This window comes from Myxocyprinus asiaticus, chromosome 50 (assembly GCF_019703515.2).
Source record: "Myxocyprinus asiaticus isolate MX2 ecotype Aquarium Trade chromosome 50, UBuf_Myxa_2, whole genome shotgun sequence".
Classification (NCBI taxonomy): domain Eukaryota; kingdom Metazoa; phylum Chordata; class Actinopteri; order Cypriniformes; family Catostomidae; genus Myxocyprinus; species Myxocyprinus asiaticus.
In genome coordinates this window covers 12,913,883-12,940,839 of record NC_059393.1, presented here as the reverse complement: position 1 = coordinate 12,940,839, position 26,957 = coordinate 12,913,883, and the positions used below count along the sequence as shown (strand labels likewise).

Genomic DNA, 26,957 nt, shown 5'->3' with positions numbered 1-26,957 from the left:
TGATTTGAGTTTACTTACTGTTACCCAGATTTTTGCTTTTTTAAAGAAAAGCAGGAACAAGTCAAATTAAATTTTTCTGGTAATGAATTTTATGCCACAAATGCTGTCGATTGAGCTTAACTTGTATATAACCTGGAATATTCCTTCAATGCTCCAAACTGACTGCCCTAATTTTAACATTTTGAATGTAAGTTGTGATATATATATATATATTTTAAATTATTATTATTAACAAATTTATTGATTTATATATAACATATAAAAAAAACAGAAACAAAAAAAAAAAAAAGAATATTTGGAATCACATATAAATTTACAACCCTTCCCCCCGAACATTAACCACCCCCCAACACAACAGACACCCCAGTGGTCAAATGCCAATTGACAAAGACACACAAACAGACAATAAAACAGTAGAAAATATTTAGAAATATATATATATATATATATATATATATATATAAAACATAAAAAGTATATGTTCAAAAACCAAAAAGGTTACAACACACACATTTAAAACAACACTTCTCCCTCCACTGCCCCTCCCAGAGAGCCTTCTAAAAAGGCTAAATAGCTGCTCCATTTCTTATTGAATAGATCCATGTCGCCTACCCTTCTATGTGACAAATCTTCAAATGTCACTACCCTGCCCATCTCCGCATACCACTCACGAAACGAGGACGCTCCAGCCGATTTCCATCCTCTAAGAATGACCTGTCTGCCTATCATAACACCGGCCAGGAACCAATTCTTCATGTACATATCCCCTACATCAATGTCCACCCCAACACCTAAAATACAGAGTCTGGGCCAAAATTTGATTTGAGTACCCAATATGCCACACATAAAACTCTGAACCCTCAACCAAAATCCTTGTATCTTAACACACCACACATGGGTTGTGTCCCCATCTTGTGATTGGCATTGCCAGCAGGTGCGCGTGTCTTTAAGACCAAGCCTATACAATCTAGAGGGGGTCCAATAGAATCTATGTAAAATCTTAAATTGCATAAGGTGCACCCTTGCATCTCTAGATGTAGACTTGACATTTTTTAGAATCCTAGCTCACACTCCCTCCTCCAATACCAAGTTTAAATCTTTCTTCCATAATCTCTTGATAGTAGTTAAAGCTCAATCCCCCAGACTCTGAATTAGCAGGGAGTAATACACTGATGCCTCATGACGTTTTCCAAAAGCAGTAATAACCACTCCCCGAGTATCTGCTGCTTTAGGGGGGTGTATGCTAGTCCCAAAAATAGTACAGAGCAGGTGGTGCAGCTGTAAATACCTAAAGAACAGATCTGGGAATCCCAAAATGTTGAACCATATTTTAAAAAGATCTCAACACTCCACTCTCATATAGGTCACCGAATGTATTAACTTCCACTCAGTCCAGCAGAAAGGGGACTTATTAATACATAATTTTGGGTTCAGCCATATGCTCGAGGCAATAAATGTCTGAATTAAACACTCTGGACACTTTTGTCCATACTGAGTGCAAATGCGAGATAACGGGGTGTAACTTCTCCGGTTAGTTTGATAGAAAGGCTTTGCAATGGCGAAATAGGGGCAAGAACTTCCTGTTCAAAACAAAATCAGGGAGGGGCTCTCTCAGGTGGAAGCGACCAATGAGCCAAATGTCTGAGACCGAATGCACAATAATAAAACAAAATCTTGGGTAGGTCTAGCCCACCTTTGACAATCGGCCTATGTAACTTATTGAAATGTAATCTGGGTCGTTTCCCATTCCAAATGAAGGACTTCGCTATGCTATCAAATTGCTTGAAATAAGAGAGGGGGACATTTACAGGGAGAGAATATAGCAGGTAATTGAATTTTGGAATATAATTAATTTGTTATATTTTTAATCAAAACTTAATGCCCTTGAGGGTGCATGGCCAATGCTTCTAACATTTTTTTGTATTTTTGTTGTTATTTTAATTTAATTTTAGTTATTAGATACTTATTTTCTAGGTACTACTGAGTATTCCAAAGGTGACTAGTGTCTTTTTCCATTTAAAGGGATAGTTCACCCAAAAATGAAAATTCTCTCATCATTTACTCACCTTCATGCCATCCCAGATGTGTATGACTTTCTTTCTTCAGCAGAACACAAATTAAGATTTTTAGAAGAATATCTCAGCTCTGCATACAATGCAAGTGAATAGTGCCCACAACTTTGTAGCTCCAGAAATCACATAAAGGTAACATAGAAGTAATCCATTAGACTCCAGTGTTTAAATCCATAGTAATAATAGGTGTGGGTGAGAAACTAAAGAATATTTAAGTCCTTTTATACACTAATTCTCCACTTTCATTTTCACTTTTACGCCTGAAAGTGAAATGTGGCACCTGTTTAGTTTCACTTTCACATATGAATGTGAAAGTTAAAGTGGAGATTTTGAGTGAAAAAAAAGGACTTAAATATTTCGTTTCTCACCCACACTTATTATATTGCTTCTGAAGATATGGATTTAAACACTGGAGTCATATGGATTACTTCTGTTTCCCTTATGTGAAACAAGCTTCAAAGGTCTGATCACCATTCATTTGCATTGTATGGACCTACAGAGCTGAGATATTCTTCTAAAAATCTTCATTTGTGTTCTGCAGAAGAAAGAAAGTCATACACATCTGTGATGGCATGAGGGTGAGTAAATGATGAGAGAATTTTCATTTTTGGGTGAACTATTTCTTTAAATAGTACTTCTTCCAATAGACACTAGTGCTTATTTCTTTGCTACTAATCACTGTTCCATTGTTACTGGTAACAAATTGCACATTTTTGTCATTGAAATCTAATGGGATCTGTGGTTACTAGTATGTGTAGTATGTACACAAACAGTGCTAAAGTATTTTTAATTATTATTTTTTTACTAGTAACTATTCATTGGATACTGGTACAAATTCCAGGTTTAACAGTTCTTATTAATGAGATTCTAGTACTTATTTATGAGACACTTGTGTCTATTCAAATAGTTACTTGTAAAATTGTAATTTTACTATTAAGAGTTTTAAATTGGATATACAGTAGTCATTCTGACCATTCATAATATTTGACAAGTAAAAAAGGAGTTGTAAATAGTGAGATGAGAAATGTTACTAATACCATTTGGAACACTCAAAAAAGCAATTTTTAAGATTTACATTTCAATTCCATAACAAAATTCCATCAAACTGAACTGCGTAATCTTTAACAAAATTAAATTAATAAATCTTTAATTTACTCATGTTTGATTAATTACATTTTGTTAAAGATTACGCAGTTTAATTTGATGGAATTTTGTTATGGAATTGAAATGCAAAAATATATATTTTAAATAGGCTAAAATATTTTGAGTAAATAGACAAGTGTATAATAAATAAATACTAGTATCTAATAAATAAGTACTAGTAAACTGGAATAGATACTAGTGACAAATGCAACTAGTGATTAAGTACTACTATCTAATCTATAAAAATTCAGTAAAATTACAAAATATACTAGTCACTATTGGAATACTTAATAGCAACAAAAGTACAAAAATAGATACTAGTAAGTTTTAAGGAATAAATGTTAAAAGAGCTTGCCAAAGTGTGTGATATATTTAAGTATAATGCACCATTTGTGCTATGGATATGAATGTTAGTATATCTCATGTGCGGCTTTTAGGAGAGGCATGCTATGACTTTTCTATACAATAAAACCAGCTCTTTTGTGTTGGGACAGTAAGCAACCTCCCAGAACACCCTAGCAACTGCATAGTAACTCCCTGGCATTATGGTGGTGAGTTCTAAACAGGTAAACTTCACTCACATTTCTTCAGAAAATGTAAAAATCTAGTTATTATTACTATAATGTTGTAGCAGGGAACTAAACAAATTCTGTGATTTTGATCTATTAACAAAATACATTCTTAAAGGAATGTTCTGGGTTCAATAAAAGTTAAGCTAAGTCGACAGCATTTGTGGCATAATATTGATTACCACAAAAATGTATTTAGACTCGTCCCTCCGTTTCTTAAAAAAAAAAAAAAAAAAAGCAAAAATCTGGTTTACAATGAGGCACTTACAATGGAGGTGAATGGGGACAATGCGTAAACATTAAAGTACTCACTGTTTCATCAGTATAGCCACAAGACGCAAACAATATGTGTGTTATGATTTTAGTGTGATAAAATCTCTCACTAACCTTTTATGTATAAAGTTATATCCAATTCTACAACGACGTAACAGTGTAAACCTGAAAACATCCATAAAAATGGCCAATTTAAACAACTTTACAGCTCAAATAATACACAAGTTTTAACAGAAGAATTAATTTAAGTCCTTTTCTAAAATGATAAACTTCACATTTCTGCTGAAGGCACGTTTGGTGTTATGAAATAAAGTTTTTTATTATTAACAAAAAATAAATATGTATAAAAATTATGCAAAATTATTGATAAAACAAATCAGGACATTTGTAAACCACAGAGCTTAAATCTCTGACTCATCTGTAATGTACTTAAAAATATGCACATCATTTTGCGTAACCCCATTGGCAGTATTCCTGTGAAAGCCGGCTGCTTCTAGATCACTGTTCGATGTGGGACACAACCTGACCATTTGTTGTTTACTGTCCAAAGTATCTGTGCCAGGTGTCTGCCGGTATTCCCTCTCACGAAGATTCCTGGGGCTTTTGATCGCTTGCCTTCCACAGCACATGAATGGAGATATGTGGCCCATGTACAGATTCCATATCAGCAGACATCCCATCATAACTGACAGCACAGCCAGGGCCACTTGCATTACTATCCACTTACTCTCAATTGTCTGACTTTGAGAAAATGACGGAGGCTCTCCTAACTTACGGAAACCTGATGATGTTGTGCAAACTGATGATGTAGGATTGATTCCCACTGTAGTCTTTATTTTATCAGTTACATCTACTATTAGTTGTTGTTGCAGGTCATAAATGGCCAGTGTTTGGGTGTATTGTCTTCCTTTGACCCATTCGACTGACATGCAGGTGTAGTGTCCAGTATCAGCTACTGAGGCGTTGTAGATAAGGATACCATCACTATAGATGGTGTACTTCTTGTTGGAGGAGGGGAGCGGCTGCCCAGCAAAGTTCCAACTCACCTGGGCCAGATTAGAATCTGGTTGGCACAGCAACCTGATGTTGTTTCCCAAAACCAGAGTGCGGATCTTTGGTTCCACAGTAGCTGAAGTTGTGGGACACAGAAAAATGTATTACATGCAGCACAAACTATAGTTACTATTTGATTAGACAATAAATGTGTCGATATGTACCTGTTATTGGGCACCAAGTGGCATCCCCATCTTTCAGACTTTGTATAAAATGACTAAAATGTGAAACATTTGATGTTAGCTGTTGACAGAAATGGTTTATACACAGACATGGAAAGGTTCACCCAAAAATGAAAATTCTCTCATCACTTACTCACCCTCATGTCATCCTTTTAGAAGAATATTTCAGCTCTGTAGGTCCATACAATGCAAGTGAATGGTGGCCAGAACTTTGAAAATCCAAAAAGCACATAAAGGCAGCATAAAAATTATCCATAAGACTCTAGTGGTTAAATCCATGTCTTCTGAAGCGATATGATAAGTGTGGGTGAGAAACAGATCAATATTTAATTAATTTTTTTACCATAAATTCTCCTCCCTGCCCAGTCTTCGGAACAGTGGGAAGAAAGTGCACAAGTCGTACAAACTACTTTCATGATATTTTTATGGTGCTTTTTAGTCCTTTTTAGAGCTTGACAGCCACTGGTCACTATGCAACTTCATTGTATGGAAAAGAGCAGCATAAACATTCTGCCTGATATCTCCTTTTGTGTTCCACAGAAGAAAGACAGTCATACAGGTTTAAAACAACATAAGGGTGAGTAAATGTTTGCATGTGAGTGTATATCTTACACTTTAGCATCCTTAGATTCTCTAGGTAATCTAGAGCACTGTTGAGCCGTTAGGTCCCAGGCGCAGTAAGGGTCTCTGGCCAGCACACAGTCCAGACAGGAAAAATAGCGACTGCAGTTGCTAACGTACATCTGAATTACCCCAGATGCAGAGCCTGCATACAACTGAGACAAATACATTTTTCATGATGAACGTTGAAACCGAATAATCCTCCACTTCAGCTTTCTAATCATTTAATTAGTGAATTAAATTACTTGTTACTCATATTCTAATTTCACTAATGCTGAAGCAGCTTAAGGTACATTTACTTACAGGAGCAGAATCCCTATAAAAACAAAGTGTTCAAGCATGTTTAAGTATTTAAAGGGATGCGCTGATTCAACACAAGTTAAGCTGTATCGACAACATCTATAGTATGACATGTAAAAACAAAAATACCACATTTTCATTATACATTTCACTACACCACCCTGTATGGATGAAATGGATGGTTTTCAGTACCTGGCTCTGGTAGAGACGTAGAACATCAATTGCCTCAGCGTTCTCAAACAGTTTTACTTCCTCAATTATATGCATTTCTCCATCATAGTTCACCCCTTTCTGCACATAACCATTTTCTGATGGAAGACAGAAAAAAAAACTGAACAATAAAAAGTTTCCCCAAAAAGGAAAATTCTGTCATTATTTTACTCAACCCTTATGTCTGTAATTTTTTCAGTGGAACACAAATTGAGAATATTTTTTTTTACAGAATTTCACTGCGCTTGCCCAGTTTTGGGTGTAATCTGATTACAAAGTAATTAAGTTACAGTAATCCGATCACTTTTTAATTCAAGAAGTAGTGTTCTTATGCATTTACATGACCACATAAACTGCGTTCTCCGGGAGAAACCTGGGTGTGTTAAACTGATTTCTCTTAATCCCTTAAACGGCGTAAGGAAAAAGGCGTTCTTGTTTTCATGACGTCTCAGAATGATGCTTTTTGCAAAAACCCTGGAATAAACCGATTTCTTAAGTGCATGTAGACCTGGTCAATGGTAGTTCATAATGACAACATCTGTCAAGCTCCAAAAAGGATGAAAAACACCCCAAAATCACCATAACAGTATCACAAAAATAGTCCATATGATTCGTGTACCATATTCCAAGTCTTCTGAACCCATACGATAGCTTTGTGTGAGTAACAGACCAAAATTTAAGTCATTGTTCACTGATAATCTTGCCTGCCCTTAAAGGTTGTCTTTTTTGTAGCTTTACAGCCCCTGGTCACTATGAGCTGTTATTGTATGGCAAGAGCTGCGTAATGATTCTAAAATGTTTTTTTACTACAGTATATTCTAAAGAAATCAGTTACATTTTTTCAAAAAAATGTGTTTTAGTCATAGTTTGTCTTTTGATGAAAATGTCTTTTAAAAATAGTCAATATTTTGTCATATTTATTAATTTGGGTCAGTTTTACTCTGACGAAAATGACAATTTTAGTCAACGAAAATATAATAACATTTACTTGATGAAAACGTGCAAAATGGACAAAAAAGTGTAAAACTGTAACAGACCAAACTTTAATCAAATATTCAAACATTTAGAAAAGAAATAAACATTATCTAATGTAAACATGTATCAAACATATAAATGTACATCCTGTCCTTGTTGTGAAAAACCTGAGCTCCTGAAATAATAATGTATAGACTGAAGTTAGCTTGTATTCTGAATTCTTCATGCTTTAGAGACTTATTATCTTCCGTGAAAGTATATTACATTGCGTGTAGCGCGTTTCTTATGGAAGTTATATCATGACAAGAGGAGAGTAAATGATGACCAAATGGGTGAGCTTTCCCTTTAGAAACAAACAAATTCTAGTCTCTTTGCAGAGAGCTCAGTACAAGGTACAATTAACATTCCAGTAAATGACTGTTTACACGCACACCCTCTAACTGACTGTTAACGACTGATTTGCCCTACAGGCTAATTGGAAGATCTCACCTGTGCCGACAAACATCACAGGATAGAGCTGTCCATCCAGAGCAGTTACATGGTCGACGACAAGACGGGTCAACAGCGGTCCTCTCTTGACCAGCAGAGGCTTGCCCATGATTGGACGGACAGCGTCGTCCATAAGGGGCCGGTCTCGGATGAACTGTAGAGTTTTATCAGGAAGGTCCAGTGACCGCTCTATTCCCAAACTCCTCGCTGCGTTATTGATGCACTGTGCAATCAAGATGAGCATTGGAAGAGCAAAACAAGGTTTACATGATTTACAGTGTCATGGTATTATTACCATTAATATACACCATGGGTAAACATACTAAATAGCATGTTCTTTTATACACTATTGTAATGGTAATACCATGGTATTCTTTGAAGTACCATACAATACCATTTAAATAACATGGTTTATGAATATGCCAAGTATGTAAGTAAGACCATAATTAACAACTCACAGCTCCTGGTCGAGGGACAGGAAGTTCTCCGTTGTACATGACCCACTTCACATCAGATGTCTCTACGGTTGCTGCTGTCTTAAATTTGCCACGAGAGAACACCTCACTAATGTCGGTCACATTGTATGCACATACCGTTGATGACTGATCCGTTGAGCTTCTACAAACACAAACACATGCACAAACACATCCTTCATATTTAATCAATGCTGCATGGCAAAAGTGAGAAAAAAATGGGTCAAAAAAGCCAGTCTATCCCGATTTAATTATCAATCCAACACTTAAAGTCTGTAAACTGTCTCACACGACTCTTTTACTTAGTCAGACCTGCAGTGCTTCATAAACTCAGCGTGGATTATACTGATGTGTACTAAAGTGCTTTCGCAAGTTACATTGATGTATGAATCAGTTTCACTCACAGAAAATAAAACAAATCAATGATAATTATATAGATAAATAGGGGGTAAACTCTTCTACTCTGAGGATTCATTCATAAAGGCAGCAAAAGTCAGATTTTCATGGCAGATCTGACTTAAATCAGTTCATTTTTGTTGTCTGAATAGTAAAATGCATGAAATTCGATTTTTACAAACCCAAACCAAACCACATTTGTATGCCGTGTTGGGTAAATTACCCAAAAAAGTAAGCAACTACAAATTAAAAGTAACCAACTATTTAAATTGTTATCAGATAACTTTAATGATTACATTGATGAAAAGTAATCACATTACTTATTACTTCACTATTAAGTTGCTTTGTAGGGGTAGGGTTTTAGGGGTTGAGGGTTTTAGGGTAAGGGTTGAGTTAGGTTAGGGTTAAGGGTCAGTAACTGTAATAAGATTACATTTAATCTGGATTTAATAAAAAATTTAAATGTAATGTTACACTACTTTTTTTTTTTTACTTTAAAAGTAATTAGAGTGCAGTAACTAATTATTTTGTAATCGGATTACATCCAACAGTGTTCATATGTGGTTTAAAATCTGCTTAAAACCCAATTCCCAGTAAGTTTTAGTATGAATGATCAGATCGGAATTCATTTTTGATCACATTGTAAATCCCCATATGTGGCATTCACTGTATAGTCTTATTTCCTCTTAGCAGTCGAGAATAGACGATGGAAGTATCAGAGTGGAGATTTGTAACTCCAAAAGACTCAGGAGGACAAAACTTACGACTGAGAGGTAAAGACAGCGTAAAAGACACTTTTCCTCCATTTTTTGTGGTGGATATAGAAGACATCCTGAATGATGTATGGCAGGCTGGGCTCAGGGACAGAGCAGTCCAGACGCGCCTTCAAGAAAGAAGTCCATTTCCTCTGAAGAGTCCTTTGTCCACCCATGTCACCCTGCACAATAGAGACTAAGTCAGTATAAGCTCAGCAAATACAGGGCTAAACATGCAAAATCTTTCAACACATCCTATAGTATCAATGCCCTGATAGTTAATGCTGTAAAACCACAGAGTCAAGCTAAAAACAAGCAAAAAGACCACACACTGCTGAGCTAAGCTGTGGCCAAAAACACTAAGCCTTAGTCCTTACGTCAATGGTAAAGGAAGAAATAAAGAGTAACCTTGCAAACTCTGGCAACACGTGACACCACAAGCTTGTTGTAGAAGTCGTACTCTACCGCGTTCTCACTAAAGAACATGTAGATCTTGTCATCGTCACCTTCGGGGCTGTCCTCACTTTCTGGGACCATGTCCATGTAGATGAAGTTTGGCTCTTGAGTGAACAAAGAAAGGAGATTTTGTCTCAAATTTGGCAGTCAAGCTCCAGAAAGGACTCTTTTAAGACACCAAAAAAGCACCATAGATGTAGTCCATAGGACTCGTGTGCTATATTTTAAGTTATTTGAAGCCATACAATAGCTTTGTGTGATAAGACTTTATTCACTGTAAATTCACCGTAGCTCTTAAAGGGATAATTCACCCCAAAATGAAAATTCAGTCATTGTTCACTCACCCCTGTGTTGTTATTGCCCCATTTGACTTTCTTTCTTTTTCTGAACACAGAGGGAGAAATTGTGAAAAAAATATTGTGATCCAATGGCAGTTTATGGTGAATTCAAGTTTCAAAAGCAAGCAAAAGTATAATTCAGAAGTCTACTAAATTATTTTATGAGACTCATGATTGTTCTGAAAGCATACCATGAGGTTTGGTGAGAAACAAACCGAAATCTAATGTATTATTTAGTGAAACTGTTGAACGACAGTTGCGCTCCTCTGCGTGTTCTTGAGACTGCACGAGAGTAGTTTCTGTCACGAGATGCGGCTTTCAAACAAAAACTCATTTTATCTAAAAACAGGTCCCCCACAGAGATTTTAACAACAGAACACAACACAGCTGCACCCAAACCATAGAACAGAACTTACTAAATATGTCTGATGAGATCAGTTTGTAGTCGGAGAATAGATGCATTTCGAAACCTGACTCAACACATCTAACGCTGTCATCTTTTTTAAAGATTTTAAAGGTACAGTGTCCTTTTTAGGAGCTTGACAGACATGGTCACTGTAAACTGTCATTGTATGGAAAACTGGCTGGGTGAAGATTCTTAAAAAAAAATCTCCTTTACACAGGGCTGTACAGTGCGACAGTTTTGCTCGCATTTGCGATAAAAAAATTGTATGCAACAAAACAATTTTACCCATTCACACGTGTGCAATAAGTGTAATTTCTGCTAAGATCAGCATTGCAACAAAGAACATATGGGCTACAGTGGCTCTGATATCTGCTTTGCCATTATCAAATCCAAAGTCAGGGTCACGGAAATAATGGGCACAAAAAGACCCTGATGCAATCAATGAAAACGCAAGATATTATTGGAAATTACGAGCGTGTTGCAGGCAGCATCATGATTTATCTTGTGATGAATATTTATAGTAATAAAAACATAAAACATAAAATTCAAAATATATTTAAAATTGTATAACAATTGTAGTACTAGTAAACAATAAAAATAGTAATAAATCAAAAATAACAATTCAGTAAAACAATTTCCACCATACTCTTTTTTTTTTTTTTTTTTTGCTAATTCATTTTTTTAGTTCACTAGCACCAGTGCTAACACCTACTCGTATAGCCCTGGGTTTTAAACAAAGGGTGAGGGTGAATAAATAATGACAGAATTTTCATCTTTGGGTGAACCATTCCTATAATAGTTCCTCTTTTTTCTTAACTGTTCAAATCTGACCATGTCCATTACTAAGATTAGAGTTAAAAACAATTATTAAATAGAAATAAAACTATTGTACGACTATATTTTACCTATAAAATACAGGACATTTAAACAAAACCTTTAATAAGTCTACTTAGTACACACAACAGCCTGCAATTAGTCTTTGTTTCCTAGATGAAGCCAATTCCTTTGTCATAACATCTGACCCTTTCTTTCAAAAGACATACATACCATTAAGCCAAGAGCTCTTAAACACTGTGCGCAGTGTAATGGGAGAGGTGCGTAGTATAACCGGCTCAGAACCCAGGAAGTTAAAGGACGTGGCCGAATACAGGTCTTGATCTGTGGCAAAATACACAAGAAATTCACGATTTCAGGTGTTAAGAGACATATTGGAAGCACAAAAACAACATTTGATAAAGCCAAATTTTTTTTTTTAGATTTAAAGCATTTTGTGTGTAAGTTAAGACACAGTAAACGATGGGAAAAGGGATAGGTACATATCAGTCTGGATTCTAATATCCATTTCCCACATTAGCATCGCAACTCAAATGTATGCTAAGCGCTAAGCTATGGCTTTAATAAAGCCAGGTTATTTCTACTCACCCCAAAAAAACGTATTACACACATTGAGTGTGAAAGTTCATGAAGTGATACATACCAGCCATGAAGGAGCAGTATCTTTGGAAGGGATCGAAAGGACATTTCCCCCTCCCCTCCTCCTGCTTTCCTTCCAGTTTCAGCTGTCCATCACTGTACGTCTGTTCAAACAAACACATTGAGCACACTAGTGTCTCTTATCTTGTTTTTAACAGAGCGACTTGTTGGAACACATGAAACCTGATGTTCTTAATCCCATTCCAGGATGTAAGTAAAGTATTATATAATACAAACAAGACCAAAACACATTAAGAGAAGTATGGACAACAGAAAGGAAATAGCCGATACCATGGTTCTAGATGGTACTTTGATATATACCATGGTACAGTATACTGTATGTACCATACGGTATACAGTATTTATACAATGGTATTTACCAAGTTCTTCAAACAATACCGTTATACTACCATCATGGTACTGTCCAAACAACTATGGTTTTACCATGGTACTTTTAAGTAAGAGTGAGTAATTGTAGAGCAAAAAGATTTTCTTTGTTTTTTTCTGCATTTTTCCCCACTGTCTTTGTTTATTTATTCAGACTAGTATTGTCATTATTGTTCTTCCGGTTGTATGTCACTTACTATGTAATCGCAGGTTGGGCTAAATGCGTTTGTTCCGCACACATACATCACACTGTCGTTCATTTGATGCAGCATCCGCACGTAGTTATGACAGTCAATCTGAAAGGTTAATCGTTCATACAGGCGTCAATACAATCAAATTATGATAAAACACAGCAAAACACAGTATCAATAGACCAACTTCCCTTCTAAAGAGTATTTACATTGACTGCATGCACGTGAGGAAGTTATAGCAGAACGTCCATACTCACGTCAGGATGTTTTCCTTTGGAGGAACACTCATTTTGTTTCTCCTCTGTGACTTTCCAAAGAACCTGATGGGTGGAGTAAAATAATTAATACAAACTATACAGACATGCTGTTTTGAAAAAGAAATAACAGGGAAGAAATTAAAACCCTACCTTAGACTTGGCAACCGAGATATCATTTATGTCAAGGGCATAGATGGCCTCTCTTGCACCCAACATCAGCAACCCCAAATCCTCCCTAATCAGCATTGTGGAGTAATTCCAAATACCTTCCTCTTTAAACATGATCACATGGTTATCTAAGAGGAAAGTAAACATAAATGCATGTAGAATACAAGTGAAATTTCCATTTATAATTTAAGAACTAACACAATCATTATATAAAAAAGAGAAAAACTAAATTACATATAGCATTGCGTCAACCAAAAATGCATTCACCTAACATTTAACAATATGTCTGTTTACCAACAATTTAAATGTCACAATTTAAAGGGGTCATATCATAGACTGATGGAAAAATCAAGGAAAAATCGGCGACAAGAGGCTGAATGTTTTTGTCTGCTTAAATCTGATTTTGCCATCCGAATGCAAGAACTGCCCTCAGTGGCGGAAGTTGGAACTACAGTCATGCATGTGCGCAATAGTGCAGGGATTTCGAACTTTTCGCCACACGAATATGGGTTACTTGAGCATTTTAAGTGATTTAATAGGGAACATTTAGCCTTTCAACGTACAGCAGTTTGCGGCTTGAATGTAGGACACGATGCCTTCAATATGCAACGTTTTGTCATGTTTCACCATCCGCCGTTCTCCTTTCGAGAGTTTAAATACAGTTTTAATTTTGTCCAAAATAAGGGGCTTTCCAGCTAAAATGGGGCAGTTGACAACCCTAAACAGTACTGAGACCTCTGTTCTCCCTCGAGCGTTTCACCGCTTAAATATGCCCTTATTTTTGCCCAAAATACCGGACTTCCTGGTTAATACGGGGCAGTTGGTAACCCTAAACAGTACTGAGACATTCTTCTTTGAATGGTGTGACAGGAAAGGCACATATTTGGAAACATTTGAGTTGTACATACATACATTAATATACTCCTTACTCTAACCCTAAACCTAACCTCAACCCTAACAGTACTGAGACCAAAACAGCATTCTTTAACACACTTCTTTGCAAATGTAGTATCTCGCTAGTTGGAGATAAAAAGAGATGTGATGTCACAGCAAACAGCGCGGGCAACTTTCAGGTATTGAACATTCATCACATGGCGCTGCTTGTCTGGATTTCGACACATTGGGTCACAATTTAGGTGGAAAAACATTTGGAACTAACGCAGAGATTTTCTGTGTGATCCTGTTGCATATTACTTTCAGAACTCAAAACATCCGCCCCAGTATAAAAACAGCATTTTTCTGAATTATGCCGCAAAAACAACCTGCAACTTTAGGCTAGGCTACACTTTAGTTTTTCCACGTTCCGTTCCATCTCATGCATGGTCCATATGGACGCATTTGACGCATGCGCACTATGACTGTGAGTGGTGATGGTGTAGTGGGCTAAAGCACATAACTGTCGATCCCAACAGCCACCACCATTGTGTCCTTGAGCAAGGCACTTAACTCCAGGTTGCTCCGGGGGAATTGTCCTTGTAATAATTGCACTGCAAGTCGCTTTGGATAAAAGTGTCTGCCAAATGCATAAAATGTAAATGGCTGCTTTGTGATACACTTATTAATTAACGCCAGGCACATGCACTGGCAATGCGCACAGACGAGGACTGTTTGCATGTCTAGAAAAACTGGGCTGAACGTGGACAGTCAGTGTGAAGAGGGCTTTTACCCATAAGTCTTAAAATACATAGAAGCAAAACATGACCAGTTTAATCAGGGTAAGAGTGAGGGTGGAAAATGATACGGTATGATATGACCCCTTTAAATATTCAGGAATTACTCACAGGGTAATGCTAGTAATTATATTGCAGGTCATAGCAGTACACGTAACTCAAAAAAGGAGAATATTACCTTCATATGTGATGGTTTTTCGGGCAATACAATTCAGGTTGCTGCGTAAAGTGTAGGCACACACCAAGAGGATGCCATGGAGTACAGTCAGGAACAACAGAGGATAATACATGGCTTTGTTCCCCACTTGATCACTTAGAAAAACTAAAAACTAACCATAACTAATTGTTAATAAAGAAAATAGTAGTCTTTTAAGTCGTGTTTTGCCATGGTGGATCGTGTTATGTTGGTGTAAGTTTCCAACATATACGTTTGTCGTTTATGTGTTCACACAGGTAAGGGTGGAAATCCATGGCGCTGTGATGCTGAAGGGGTAGAAATCAAACTCTTTCACTGTTTCATCAACATCTGTGAAGAAAAAATGTTTAACTCAGATGAATCTTTTGCATAACGGTTGCATTACGGTCTGTCCATTCTCTCTAATTTCAAAAGATACTATTCTCCACTGAACAAAGATACTAAGAGAAATATCATCTTTTCCTAAACGAGGAATGAAGATTCACCTGAAGGACTGTTCCTGCAGGAAGCACGCTGGACGATGGATTTAGACAGGAGTGCAGCTTTAGAAAACTATATCCCCACTTACCCTTATCCCTCAGTCAATATGAAAGGTAAACATGTAGCCTACATCTCTGCTTATAGTTCATTTACCTAAACAGTGTTCACAATGCTGTGTTTAAAGCTAGCAATTCTACAGTGACTCATTGTTTTTCCACCAAAACAGTCAGTGCGCTGACAGATCACAATAATAACGTGCTCTCTGGAGGTAAAAAAAAAAAAAAAAAAAAAAAACATGGTCCCTTTTCCCTCCCAGTTTGGGCTGGATATGTGCAGTGACAGGCTGAGGCATGAAGAGGATCAGCGTGTGAGGATACCTCAAATTGTTGATGCCTTCAGGTGAAAACTCATGGCTTAACACTGCTGCCTGTTTGTATGAGGCTTTGTGTAATAATTCACAGTGTTTGACATATCTAAAATGTTTGCATTCTAAAGAGGTGCTCTTGAATGCACACTGCGCACGTTGAAATTGAGTTGCACAACAACTGAAGTTACAAAATAAAAAAAAGAATAGGGAAAAGATAGGACCTAATTTTTTATCCACACCAACAAAATGTTAAGTATAGTTTATATGCTTTAGTGCTAGTTTCATATAAAAAGGTTATAGGGAAAAAAGTTGCGAAAATGTTATATGCTAATGATTATTTAAAACAGCCTACTAGTTTTCTTTAGAACAAGCAGAACAAATATTTCCATCTGCTTTTATTGCTTGCTAAATGTTGCAGTACCAGATTTAAAAAGTAAGAGAAAGAAACTCTAAAAATCAATATGAATTTTCAACTTGTTACAAATTTGACTGTTTTGCCCAAACAGTCAAACATTTGTACAGGTTGGTCAACTGTGAACAACAAAGGAAATCATTCAGTTCACCACTATATAGGCACTGTCGACAGGCAGACTTACTGTTACTCATGCCTCATAAAAAGTGTGTTAATCATGCAAATTATTGCTGAGTAATAACTTATCAGACTAGCTTCTCCCATCTGTTCATGTTCTCACATGGCTGATAGAACTAAATAAGTCCTAAACACAGTATGGTGATCCAAGACTTGCCATCTAACTGATATATACCAGTCTTTAGCACTAATATAAAGGAATATTCTAAGTTGTATACAAGCTAAAGGTGAAATGTGTCATTTTTATCAGTGGCAAATGGGGGAGTATTCCGAAAACATTCATTAATTTTGCAATTTGTTTGGTGATGCTAGGGCAGAATTTACACACTTCACGTTTAAGACAGCATCAGTGGTAAACTAGATTACCAGTTAAACTAGTTTTGACTTACATCTCAGGTGTAGAAAGTTAAAGAAAGTCTATGGGGCAACCATTCTATGCTTGCCGGTTGACCCATAGACTTCTTCTGTAAGCGCATTACTGTCAACGCATTTTTGGTTTACTTTCGCAAATTGAGGTAAATGAGGATAAAATTGAGGCAGTATTATTTTCTGTTGCACTTGCCACACAGACTTCCGTTTTAAGCTCATTGCTGTCAAACCTTTTTTTGTTTGTTATACAAATTGAGGTAAACATTGAGGCAAAATTATTTTCTGTTGCGCTTGACCCATATGCTTCTTTTGTAAGCGCTTTACTGTCAATGCATTTTTACAAATTGAGGTAAATGAGGTACAAATTGAGGCAAAATTATTTTCTGTTGCCCTTGCACCATAGACTTCCGTTGTAAGCACTTCACTGTCAACAAATTTTTTGTTTGTTTTACAAAATGAGGTAAATGAGGCACAAATTGAGGCAAAATTATTTTCTGTTGCGCTTGACCCATATGCTTCTTTTATAAGCACATTGCTTTCAATGCATTTTTACAAATTGAGGTGAATGAGGTACAAATTGAGGCAAAATTATTTGCAAATGTGCTTCCCGCATTGACATCTTTTTTAAGCGTATTGCTGTCAACACATTTTTTTGGTTTTTACAAATTGAGGTAAATGAAGTACAAATTGAGGAAAATAAATTCTGTTGCGCTTGCCCCATAGACTTATTTTGTATGCTCGTTATTGTCAACAATTTTTTCTGTTTTTACAGATTGAGGTAAATGATGTACAAATTAAGACAAATGTATTTCCTGTTGCGCTTGCACCATAGACTTCCACTGCAAGCACATTGCTGTCAATGCATGTTCTGCTTGTTTTACAAATTGAGGTAAATGAGGTACGAATTAAGATAAAATTATTTCTGTTGTGCTTGCCCCATAGACTTCTTTTGTGAGTACATTACTATCAACACATTTTTTGTTTGTTTTACAAAATGAGGTAAATGAGGCACAAATTGAGGCAAAATCTTATTCTGTTATGCTTGACCCATATGCTTCTTTTATAAGCACATTTCTGTCAATGCATTTTTACAAACTGAGGCAAATGAGATACAAATTGAGGCTAAGTTACTTTGTTGCACTTGCCCCATAGACTTCTTTTGTAAGTGCATTATTGTCCAATTTTATTTTTATTTTTACAAATTGAGGTAAATGAGGTACAAATTGAGGCAAAATTATTTGAAAATGCGCTTGCCGCATTGACATCTTTTGTAAGCGTATTGCTGTCAACACATTTTTTTGGTTTTTACAAATTGAGGTAAATTAAGTACAAATTGAGGGAAAAAAAAATTCTGTTGCGCTTGCCCCATAGACTTATTTTGTATGCTCGTTATTGTCAACAATTTTTTCTGTTTTTACAGATTGAGGTAAATGATGCACAAATTAAGACAAATGTATTTCCTGTTGCGCTTGCACCATAGACTTCCACTGCAAGCACATTGCTGTCAATGCATTTTCTGCTTGTTTTACAAATTGAGGTAAATGAGGTACGAATTAAGACAAAATTATTTCTGTTGTGCTTGCCCCATAGACTCCTTTTGTGAGTACATTACTATCAACACATTTTTTGTTTGTTTTACAGATTGAGATAAATGAGGTACAAATTGAGTCAAAATAATTTTCTGTGGTAATCAAATGGCACAGCATGCCATAACTGCTGTGAACACAGCGTATGTTGTTTGTTTTAATCCAGGGTATTCCTTTTATGTGAAATTAGCACTTTGAAAGAGTGTGGTAAAAAGTAACTAACAAGCTATATCAATACTATTGCGTAAAGATGAAACAATGAACTTTTGAAAGTACATTACACCACCTACATTTTAAGGACATTACAAAGGTTATAGTATTTTAGCAAATTCTTTCATCAGTGTATAAATAGAGGCCTATTTAATTGAACTGTACAAGTGTAGCTTATCATAATTGAGGCAATGTGATTTGATCCGGAGTGTTACAATGATTCAGGCTGAAATAACAGTCTGTGATTCATTAACCAGCAGAGATGGAAGGTCAGGAGAAAAGTGCCTGTGAGAGGGAGCAGCAAATGACTCTGACACTTCATGTGTCACACACAATGTTGTGAAACACTATTACGTTAAAAAACACACCCAGTTCATGGGGTCAGGCCTTTGTTGGATTAATACAACAAAACAAAAAGGTTTTATTATTATGAATGCACTTAAGATGGTAGTTTTAAAGGTGTTCATCAGCCAAAGGTTACAGCTCTTTGTAACACCTTAGCCTGTAGTTCACTAAAGTGCTGGAGTGTGCATATGCATCTCATGAAGACCTAGGGAAACACATGGGCGTGAAATAAGGCAACATTCCCTTCTTGCGTTCAGGCAAGTCGGAGCAAGACTTCAGACCAGTTGAGTTTGTCTCAACTGTGTTTTTGTAATCTGTCACTCATACAGTGGCCCCCAAATTTATTTGGACACGTAAGTATTGTCATTGCATTATATGACAAAATATCAAACAAGGTTGCATCTGCAAACAAATGATGTTAGACCTTTTCTCAGGACTAATTTCACTTTTCGAACCATTTTTGCAATTTTTTTTTTTTTTTTTTAGCTTTTTGTCCCTAAAGTCCTTTTAGTAGATGTATATTCTTTAAATAAACCACCTGGTTTGATATTTTGTAATAATGCGATGACATTCTTATATTTGCAACTTTGGCTTAAGTTTCCAAACACTTTTGGATCCATTGTAAACGGGGAACCATAATCTATACAGTAAAGGGATAGTTCACCCAAAAATGAAAATGCTCTCATCATTTACTCACCCTCATGCCATTCCAGATATGTGTGACTTTCTTTCTTCAGCAGAACACAAATTAAGATTTTTAGAAGAATACTTCAGCTCTGTAGGTCCTTACAATCCAAGTCAACAGGGTCCAAAATTTTAAAGCTCCAAAAAGCACATAAAGGCAGCATAAAAGTAATCCATATGGCTCTAGTGGTTAAATCCATGTCTTAGAGAAACAGATCAATATTTATGTCCTTTTTTTACTATACATTTCCACTTTCAAACAGCCTTCCTAAGCGCTCTACTCTCCCAAGTGTCCCAAGGACATATATATTGATCTGTTTCTCACCCACACCTAACATATCGCCACTGGAGTCATATGGATTACTTTTATGCTGCCTTTATGTGCTTTTTGGATCTTCAAATTTCTGGTCACCATTCACTTGCATTGAATGAACCAATAGAGTTGATATATTCTTCTACAAATCTTTGTTATTGTTCAGCAGAAAAAGAAAAAAAGAGTTATTCAAATCTGGGATGGCATGAGTAAATAATGAGAGAATTTTTGGGGTGAACTATCCCTGGTGTGTATTTGTCATTTCTTCCATCTTACCTTTCTTTCTATATCAATAGCTACATGTAAAATGTCATCATTTTGCCAAAACATCTGACACCACACATAAAAGTAAAAGCATGATACACATGGATTAATAGCTGTAAGAATACCAATGTAGGTCACACCTTAAACACACAACACAAGCAAATGTCGTATCTACCTTCTGAGAAGCACTCAGTGCCTCTAATGTACAGCAGTAGAATTTTCCAGTTTAAGTAAAATAAATAGCTGCTTCTTTCATACATTGCTTAAACTAGGCTAAACAAATATTATTTGAACTCGCCCAAAAACATTAACTCACCAGAGTTTTGGACGGTTGAATGAATGTCAATCTTCCTAAAAATGTGCCTTCAGCCTCGCACTGGGAATGATCGCGAGCGCTGAATCCGACTGGGCGCGTGCTTGTGTTTCAGTCAATGCACACCTGAGCAACACCGTGCGTGACGTCAGATCATTAACTAGAAGCGCTTGAGGCTTATAAAACTTGGCTGTAGAATGAATAAGAATGAAAAGAGATATCAAATAAACCTTTTAAAATGTTAAAAAAGTGAACCTTCCATAATTCTTGATATCATATATAGCTCTGTTATTCATGTAATTGATGATTTTGTGGTCAGGATTTATCACCTAAAATGTCTAAAGTTCTGGTTTTGTTCACTGTAGCGCCCCCCATTGGCCATTCCACCAAGTTTCATGTTCACGATCCCCCTGATAGCACACGTACATCATCCAGACGTCTGTTTGATGTGTGTTTACATCTGGAAGATGTGTTTTTTTTTTTTTTTCAGGTTGTTTGCTTATATGCAATACGTCTATAAAACGTTTCCTCTCGGATATCAGTAAGACATTCAGCAGATGTCTTTGAGACATTTATGATTTAGAATGTTTGTAAATCTGATCTTTTTAAGATGTTTAGCAGATGTTAATTAGATTGCAATGCTTTCCAAATGAAAGGATCTTAAAGAGATATCTCGGAGATGCAGGGCGTAACTACAGGCAGTGCAGGGTGGGCAGCCACCTTGCGGCCTGGGATGAAAGGGGGCCCGCGATGGCCGCCCAAAAGGGAACGATTAAAGATCCCCCACCCTGAAGGCGAAAACAGGGGGGCTCGACAGGTGCTTTATGCTGGGGCCCGTAAGATCCAAGTTATACCACTGTGTGCTATCTGGGTTTTTAGCAAAGTATAATAATAATAATAATAATAAAACTTTAAATCATTAAATCATAAAAAATTCTTAGAGCCCACCCTGCATCCCACCCACTCCTGCAGCTGATCGTCCTGCCCAGATCCCTGCACCGGAGCTAGGAACTAATCTAATGCAATGGCAAACACTTTGACGCAACATCAGGGATTTGTTATAAAAAATAATCTATGTACTATATAGATATAAGAGACTAATGCTTTGCTTTTCTTACCTGCAGGAAGCCAGTACGCCGATCTGTCTCTCCTACTGATGCCAGCAGCTCCACCCAAAGCAGCTGGACCCCCTTCATTCCAGAGTTTAATATTCAGCGTTCCCTTTACATCTGCTTTTCACATCACATTATGTCACAATACATTACCTTATGCACAACAGCCTCTAATCTCAATAACATTAATTTATTTGTAATCTATTTTATTAATGTACATGTATTTATTAATATATATATATATATATTATTTTCTCCCCTTTTTCTCACCAATTTGGAATGCCCAATTCCCAATGCGCTTTAAGTCCTCGTGGTGGTGTGGTGACTCGCCTCAATCCGGGTGGCAGAGGACGAATCTTAGTTGTCTCCGTGTCTGAGACGTCAATCTGTGCATCTTATCATGTGGCTTGTTGAGCGCGTTACCGCGGATACATAGCGCGTGTGGAGGCTCATGCTATTCTCCGCGGCATCCACGCACAACTCACCACGCGCCCCACCAAGAGCGAGAACCACATTATAGCAACCACAAGGAGGTTACCCCATGTGACTCTACCCACCCTAGCAACCAGGCCAATTTGGTTGCTTAGGAGACCTGGCTGGAGTCACTCAGCACGTCCTGGATTCGAACTCACGACTCCAGGGGTGGTAGTCAGCGTCTTTACTCGCTGAGCTACCCAGGCCCCAATTAAAGTATTTATTAAAAAAATATCAGTTAATATACAAAGCACACACCTTCCAAGTTACCTCACAGTACTTTCACTCTAGAGTGTCCTCAAGCTATGTTTCCGTGTTTACCTCCCACCCCCCTCCCAACTAAGCAAACCTGGAGAAACCACGTGTTTTAACCCTCCATTACTAGTCAGGTCATTTTTGACCCTTTTGACTTTTCTTTAAAAAAAAAAACCTAAACCTAACCCTCACATCATTTAGTATGTTTTTTAAGCAATTTGAATTATGGGGACACTAGAAATGTCCTCATAAACCACATTTATAGCGTAATACCCTTTGTACCAGTTTGTAACCTTAAAAAAAAAGTCCTCGTAAACCACTTAAACCTGCCCACACACACACACAAGGTCTTGATTTGATTAGTCTAAGTGGTTGCAAAATGAAAAAAATAAAAGTGACACTCTTACTGTTCGGGGTCAAATTTGACCCCCATAAGAAATGAATGGGTGAGACTATAACACAGAGCTTTTTTTAAATTTTTTATTTATCAAATGAAATCAACCACTCAGCCACAATGTAGAACACACTCAAACAGAAATTATTGGTTGAGACTCTAGCACATCCACAGTGCAAAAAACAAATGCACACATACACTCACACAAAGAAATGAATTTGTGAGGTTAGTTTTATTTTGTAAAAAAAAAAAAAAAAAAAAAAAAAAAGCCACAATACAGCTCTCTCTCTCTCTCTCTCTCTCTCACACACACACACACACACATACAGATCAAAGTTAGAGTCTGACCCCACATTTTTGCTTTTTACGTCACTGATTTGAATTTTGTTGTTTGCAAAAAATAATAATAATAATAAATAAATAATTATAAAAAAATTGCAAGTTTGCCATTGCAGTCTTCTGTTTGTACACAAATTGTATTATGACTGTTCATTGCTGTTCATATCTATTCAATGATGTTTGTTTTGACATTTTATTTATTTATTTATTACTCTTTTGAGTTATTACATTTTGATGTTTGATGTCTGAAATAAATAATAGGTAACAAAAACCTGTATGTCTTCTTATAATACCTCAGGTAGTTACTGTAAGCATAATGCAGCATTATTGCAAGAACTGACACTTCAAAACAAGTGTTTAAAAAAAAAAAAAAGCTAAAATGTTAAAATATTGACAAAATTTTGGCTAACTGATTAAGTAAAGTTATGACATCTCTTATACATATAGATCAGGTGGGGTTTATTGGGGGTCATAGCTCTTCTGATAACATTAAGCGTTTCATCAATATCATGTGGTCAGTGGCGAATGATCAGACTCTGATCATCTCACTTGATGCCAAAAAGGCGTTTGATAAGGTAGAATGGGATTATCTTTTTAAGATTTTGGAAATGTATGGGTTTGGGAACACTTATTGGATGGATTAAGTTATTTTATAGATACCCGGTAGCGGCGGTACAAACAAATGGATTAATTTCAGATTATTTTACTCTGGACAGGGGCACCCGGCAGGGTTGCCCTCTTTCCCCATTATTGTTCTGTCTTGCCCTGGAAACACTAGTAGCCATGATAAGAAAGGAAGATGATTTTCCAGGGGTGGTGGCAGGAGGTATGGTGCATAAGCTTTTGCTCTACGCAGATTATATTTTATTATTCGTCTCCGACCCCATTAGATCTATGCCTTGCCTCCACAGAATTATTAATTCCTTTTCTAAGTTCTCAGGATACAAAGTCAATTGGTCTAAATCGGAAGCTTTGGTTCTGACAGCATACTGCCCAATGACGGCTTTCCAGCTGGGCGCCTTCCAGTGGCCCAAACAGGGCATTAAGTATTTGGGCATTTTATTCCCAGCAAATTTGTCTGATTTAGTTAGAGTTAACTAAACCCTTTGACCCCTTATTAAAAAGGTTTTCGAGCAATGTGAGCACGTGGGCTTCATTACATTTATCGATGATTGGGAAGGTTAATGTTATTAAAATGAATTGTATTCCAAAATTCAACTACCTGTTTCATTCTCCCCCTATAGATGTCCCCCTGTCTTATTTCAAGCAATTTGATAGCATAGCGAAGTCCTTCATTTGGAATGGTAAACTTCCCAGATTACATTTCAATAAATTACATAGGCTGATTGATAAAGGTGGGCTAGACCTACCCAAGATTTAATTTTATTATTATGTCTCAGACATTTGGCTCATTGGTCGCTTCCATCTGAGAGAGCCCCTCCCTGATTTTGTTTTGAACAAGAAGTTCTTGCCCCTTTATTGCCATTGCAAAGCCTTTCTATCAAAATAACCGTTAAGTTACACCCCGTTATCTCGCATTTGCACGTGGTATGGACAAAAGTGTCCAGGGTGTTTAATTCGGATATTTATTTTAATGTTGCCTCAAGCATATGGCTGAACCCAAAATGATGTATTAATAAGTCCCCTTTCTGCTGGTCAGAGTGGATTGTGAGGGAGGTTAATATGCTCGGTGACCTATATGAGAGTGGAGTGTTGAGATCTTTTGAAAATTTGATTCAACATTTTGGGATTCCCAGATCTCAGTTCTATAGGTATTTACAGCTGCACCACCTGCTCTGTACTATTTTTGGGACTAGCATACACCCCCCTAAAGCGGCAGACACTCTGGGAGGGGTGATTACTGCTTTTGGAAAAGGTCAGGAGGCATCAGTGTATTACTCCCTGCTAATTCAGAGTCTGGGGAACGGAGCTTTAACTACTATCAAGAGATTATGGGAGAAAGATCTAAACTTGGTATTGGAGGAGGGAGTGTGAGCTAGGATTCTAAAAAATGTCAAGTCTGCATCTAGAGATGCAAGGGTGCACCTTATGCAATTTAAGATTTTACATAGATTCTATTGGACACCCTCTAGATTGTATAGGCTTGGTCTTAATGGCACAACCACCTGCTGGCGATGCCAGTTGGAGGATGGTACATAACCCATGTTTTTTGGGGGTGTGTTAAGATCCAAAGGTTTAGGTTGAGGGATTCAGAGTTTTGTATGTGACATCTTGGGCACTTGGGTTTCGTTTTGCCCCAGACTCTGTATTTTGGGAGATGGGGTGGTCATCAATATGGGGAATAAACATGTGGCAGATTGGGTCCTAACCAGTGTTATGGTCACCAGAGAGGTGATTTTGAGGGGTTGGAAGTCAGCTGGAACACCCCAATTTCAGGAGTGGTGCTCGGAGATGGGGAGGGTGACGGTTTTAGAAAAGGGGACATATGGAAGACTAGGGAATTTGGATTTGTTTGTTGGGAAATACTTGGTGTACTTGGAGGGTTCTTGGGGTGGAACAGTGGAGAGAGGGGGTAGTTATTAATGTGTGTGATTTTTAAAAAAAAAATTGTATAAGTTGTTTTGTTTTTGTTTTCTTTTGTATGTGCTCATGTATGACCACAGTGGTGTTTGTTGAGGGTCGGTGTGGGGTTGGGGATGGGGAGGGGTGGTAGTGGGTGTTAAAAGTTGATTCTGTGTATTTATGTTTTGCTTTTCTGTGTTTGAATAAAAATGTTAACCATAAAAAAAGCTAACATTTTACAAATAACAGTTTTTAATAATGTCTAAGTACATTTCCAAATTTATAACTTCTGAAATATATTTTGAAACTAAGTTTGTTTCAACATCGGATTACAGAGACTAGGCCCATTTAAATCAATGGATAACTTATTTCATGTATTAATTGTTTTTTCACCAGATGGCAGCAAATGCTCCAAAAGCCTGACACAATTTGATATTTTCTTAATTTGTCAGATTAATAAATTTCATGTTTTGACAGAACTGAATATAATATGTTTAAATATATTAAATAATATAAAATGTGTTTATTTAAAATGTTATAATTAAAATTAAATATTATAATTAAATATATATATATATATATATATATATATATATATATATATATATATATATATAAATCAAATTAAGTCTTAAGTACCATCAAGTTCCTGATGAAATGCAAGAGTTTAATATAATGAATTTATTGACTCATTTCCTTTATAAAAAAATCAATTCAGTGTTCAATGTATGTTAAGACACTATTGTTTTTTGTTTTTGTACGTCTAATAATTCACTTTTAACATCTCAGGACTACAAACCTAAAACACTATTAATACATACTCATAGTAGTCCACTCAAAAATGAAAATCCTTTCATCATTTACTCTCATGTCATTCCAGATGTGTATTACTTTCTTTCTTCTGCTGAACACAAAGATTTTTAGAAGAATATCTCAGCTCTGCAGGTCCATATAATGCAAGTGAATGGGTGCCAAAATATTTAAGCTCCAAAATCCACATAAGGGAAACATAAATGTACTCCAGACAACTCTGGTGGTTAAATCCATGTATTCAGAAGTGATATAATAGGTGTGGGTGAGAAACAGATCAATGGGTGCTTCTCATTTCTGAAATTGTGCGTCCTCATTTCCTTTTCTCGCTTCCTGACTCCACCCTCTTAGGAAATGAGGAAAGGACGGAAGGAAGGAAATGAGGACAGAGGAACCAACGCAAAACGTGTTTGTAAAATGAAATGTCCTTGCTCATTTGCGTGTCACATCAGAGCTTGTTTTTGCGCAGCAGCAGTA

The 26,957-nt window shown here is 36.6% G+C and overlaps 1 protein-coding gene across 1 annotated transcript; it reads right to left on the bottom strand.

The window, feature by feature from the left end:
* Positions 1–4,350: 4,350 nt before the first annotated feature.
* On the bottom strand, positions 4,351–20,679 carry LOC127439282 (semaphorin-4E-like). The gene is made up of 15 exons (XM_051695513.1): positions 20,577–20,679; positions 15,036–15,383; positions 13,170–13,315; positions 13,020–13,082; positions 12,769–12,867; positions 12,189–12,288; positions 11,759–11,869; positions 9,920–10,071; positions 9,521–9,693; positions 8,346–8,505; positions 7,888–8,110; positions 6,406–6,521; positions 5,905–6,068; positions 5,275–5,327; positions 4,351–5,186 (listed from the first exon to the last, which is right to left on the bottom strand). The coding sequence occupies exons 2-15, from the start codon at positions 15,145–15,147 to the stop codon at positions 4,459–4,461; spliced, it is 2,400 nt and encodes a 799-aa protein (XP_051551473.1). The 5' UTR covers positions 15,148–15,383; positions 20,577–20,679; the 3' UTR covers positions 4,351–4,458.
* Positions 20,680–26,957: the final 6,278 nt, after the last annotated feature.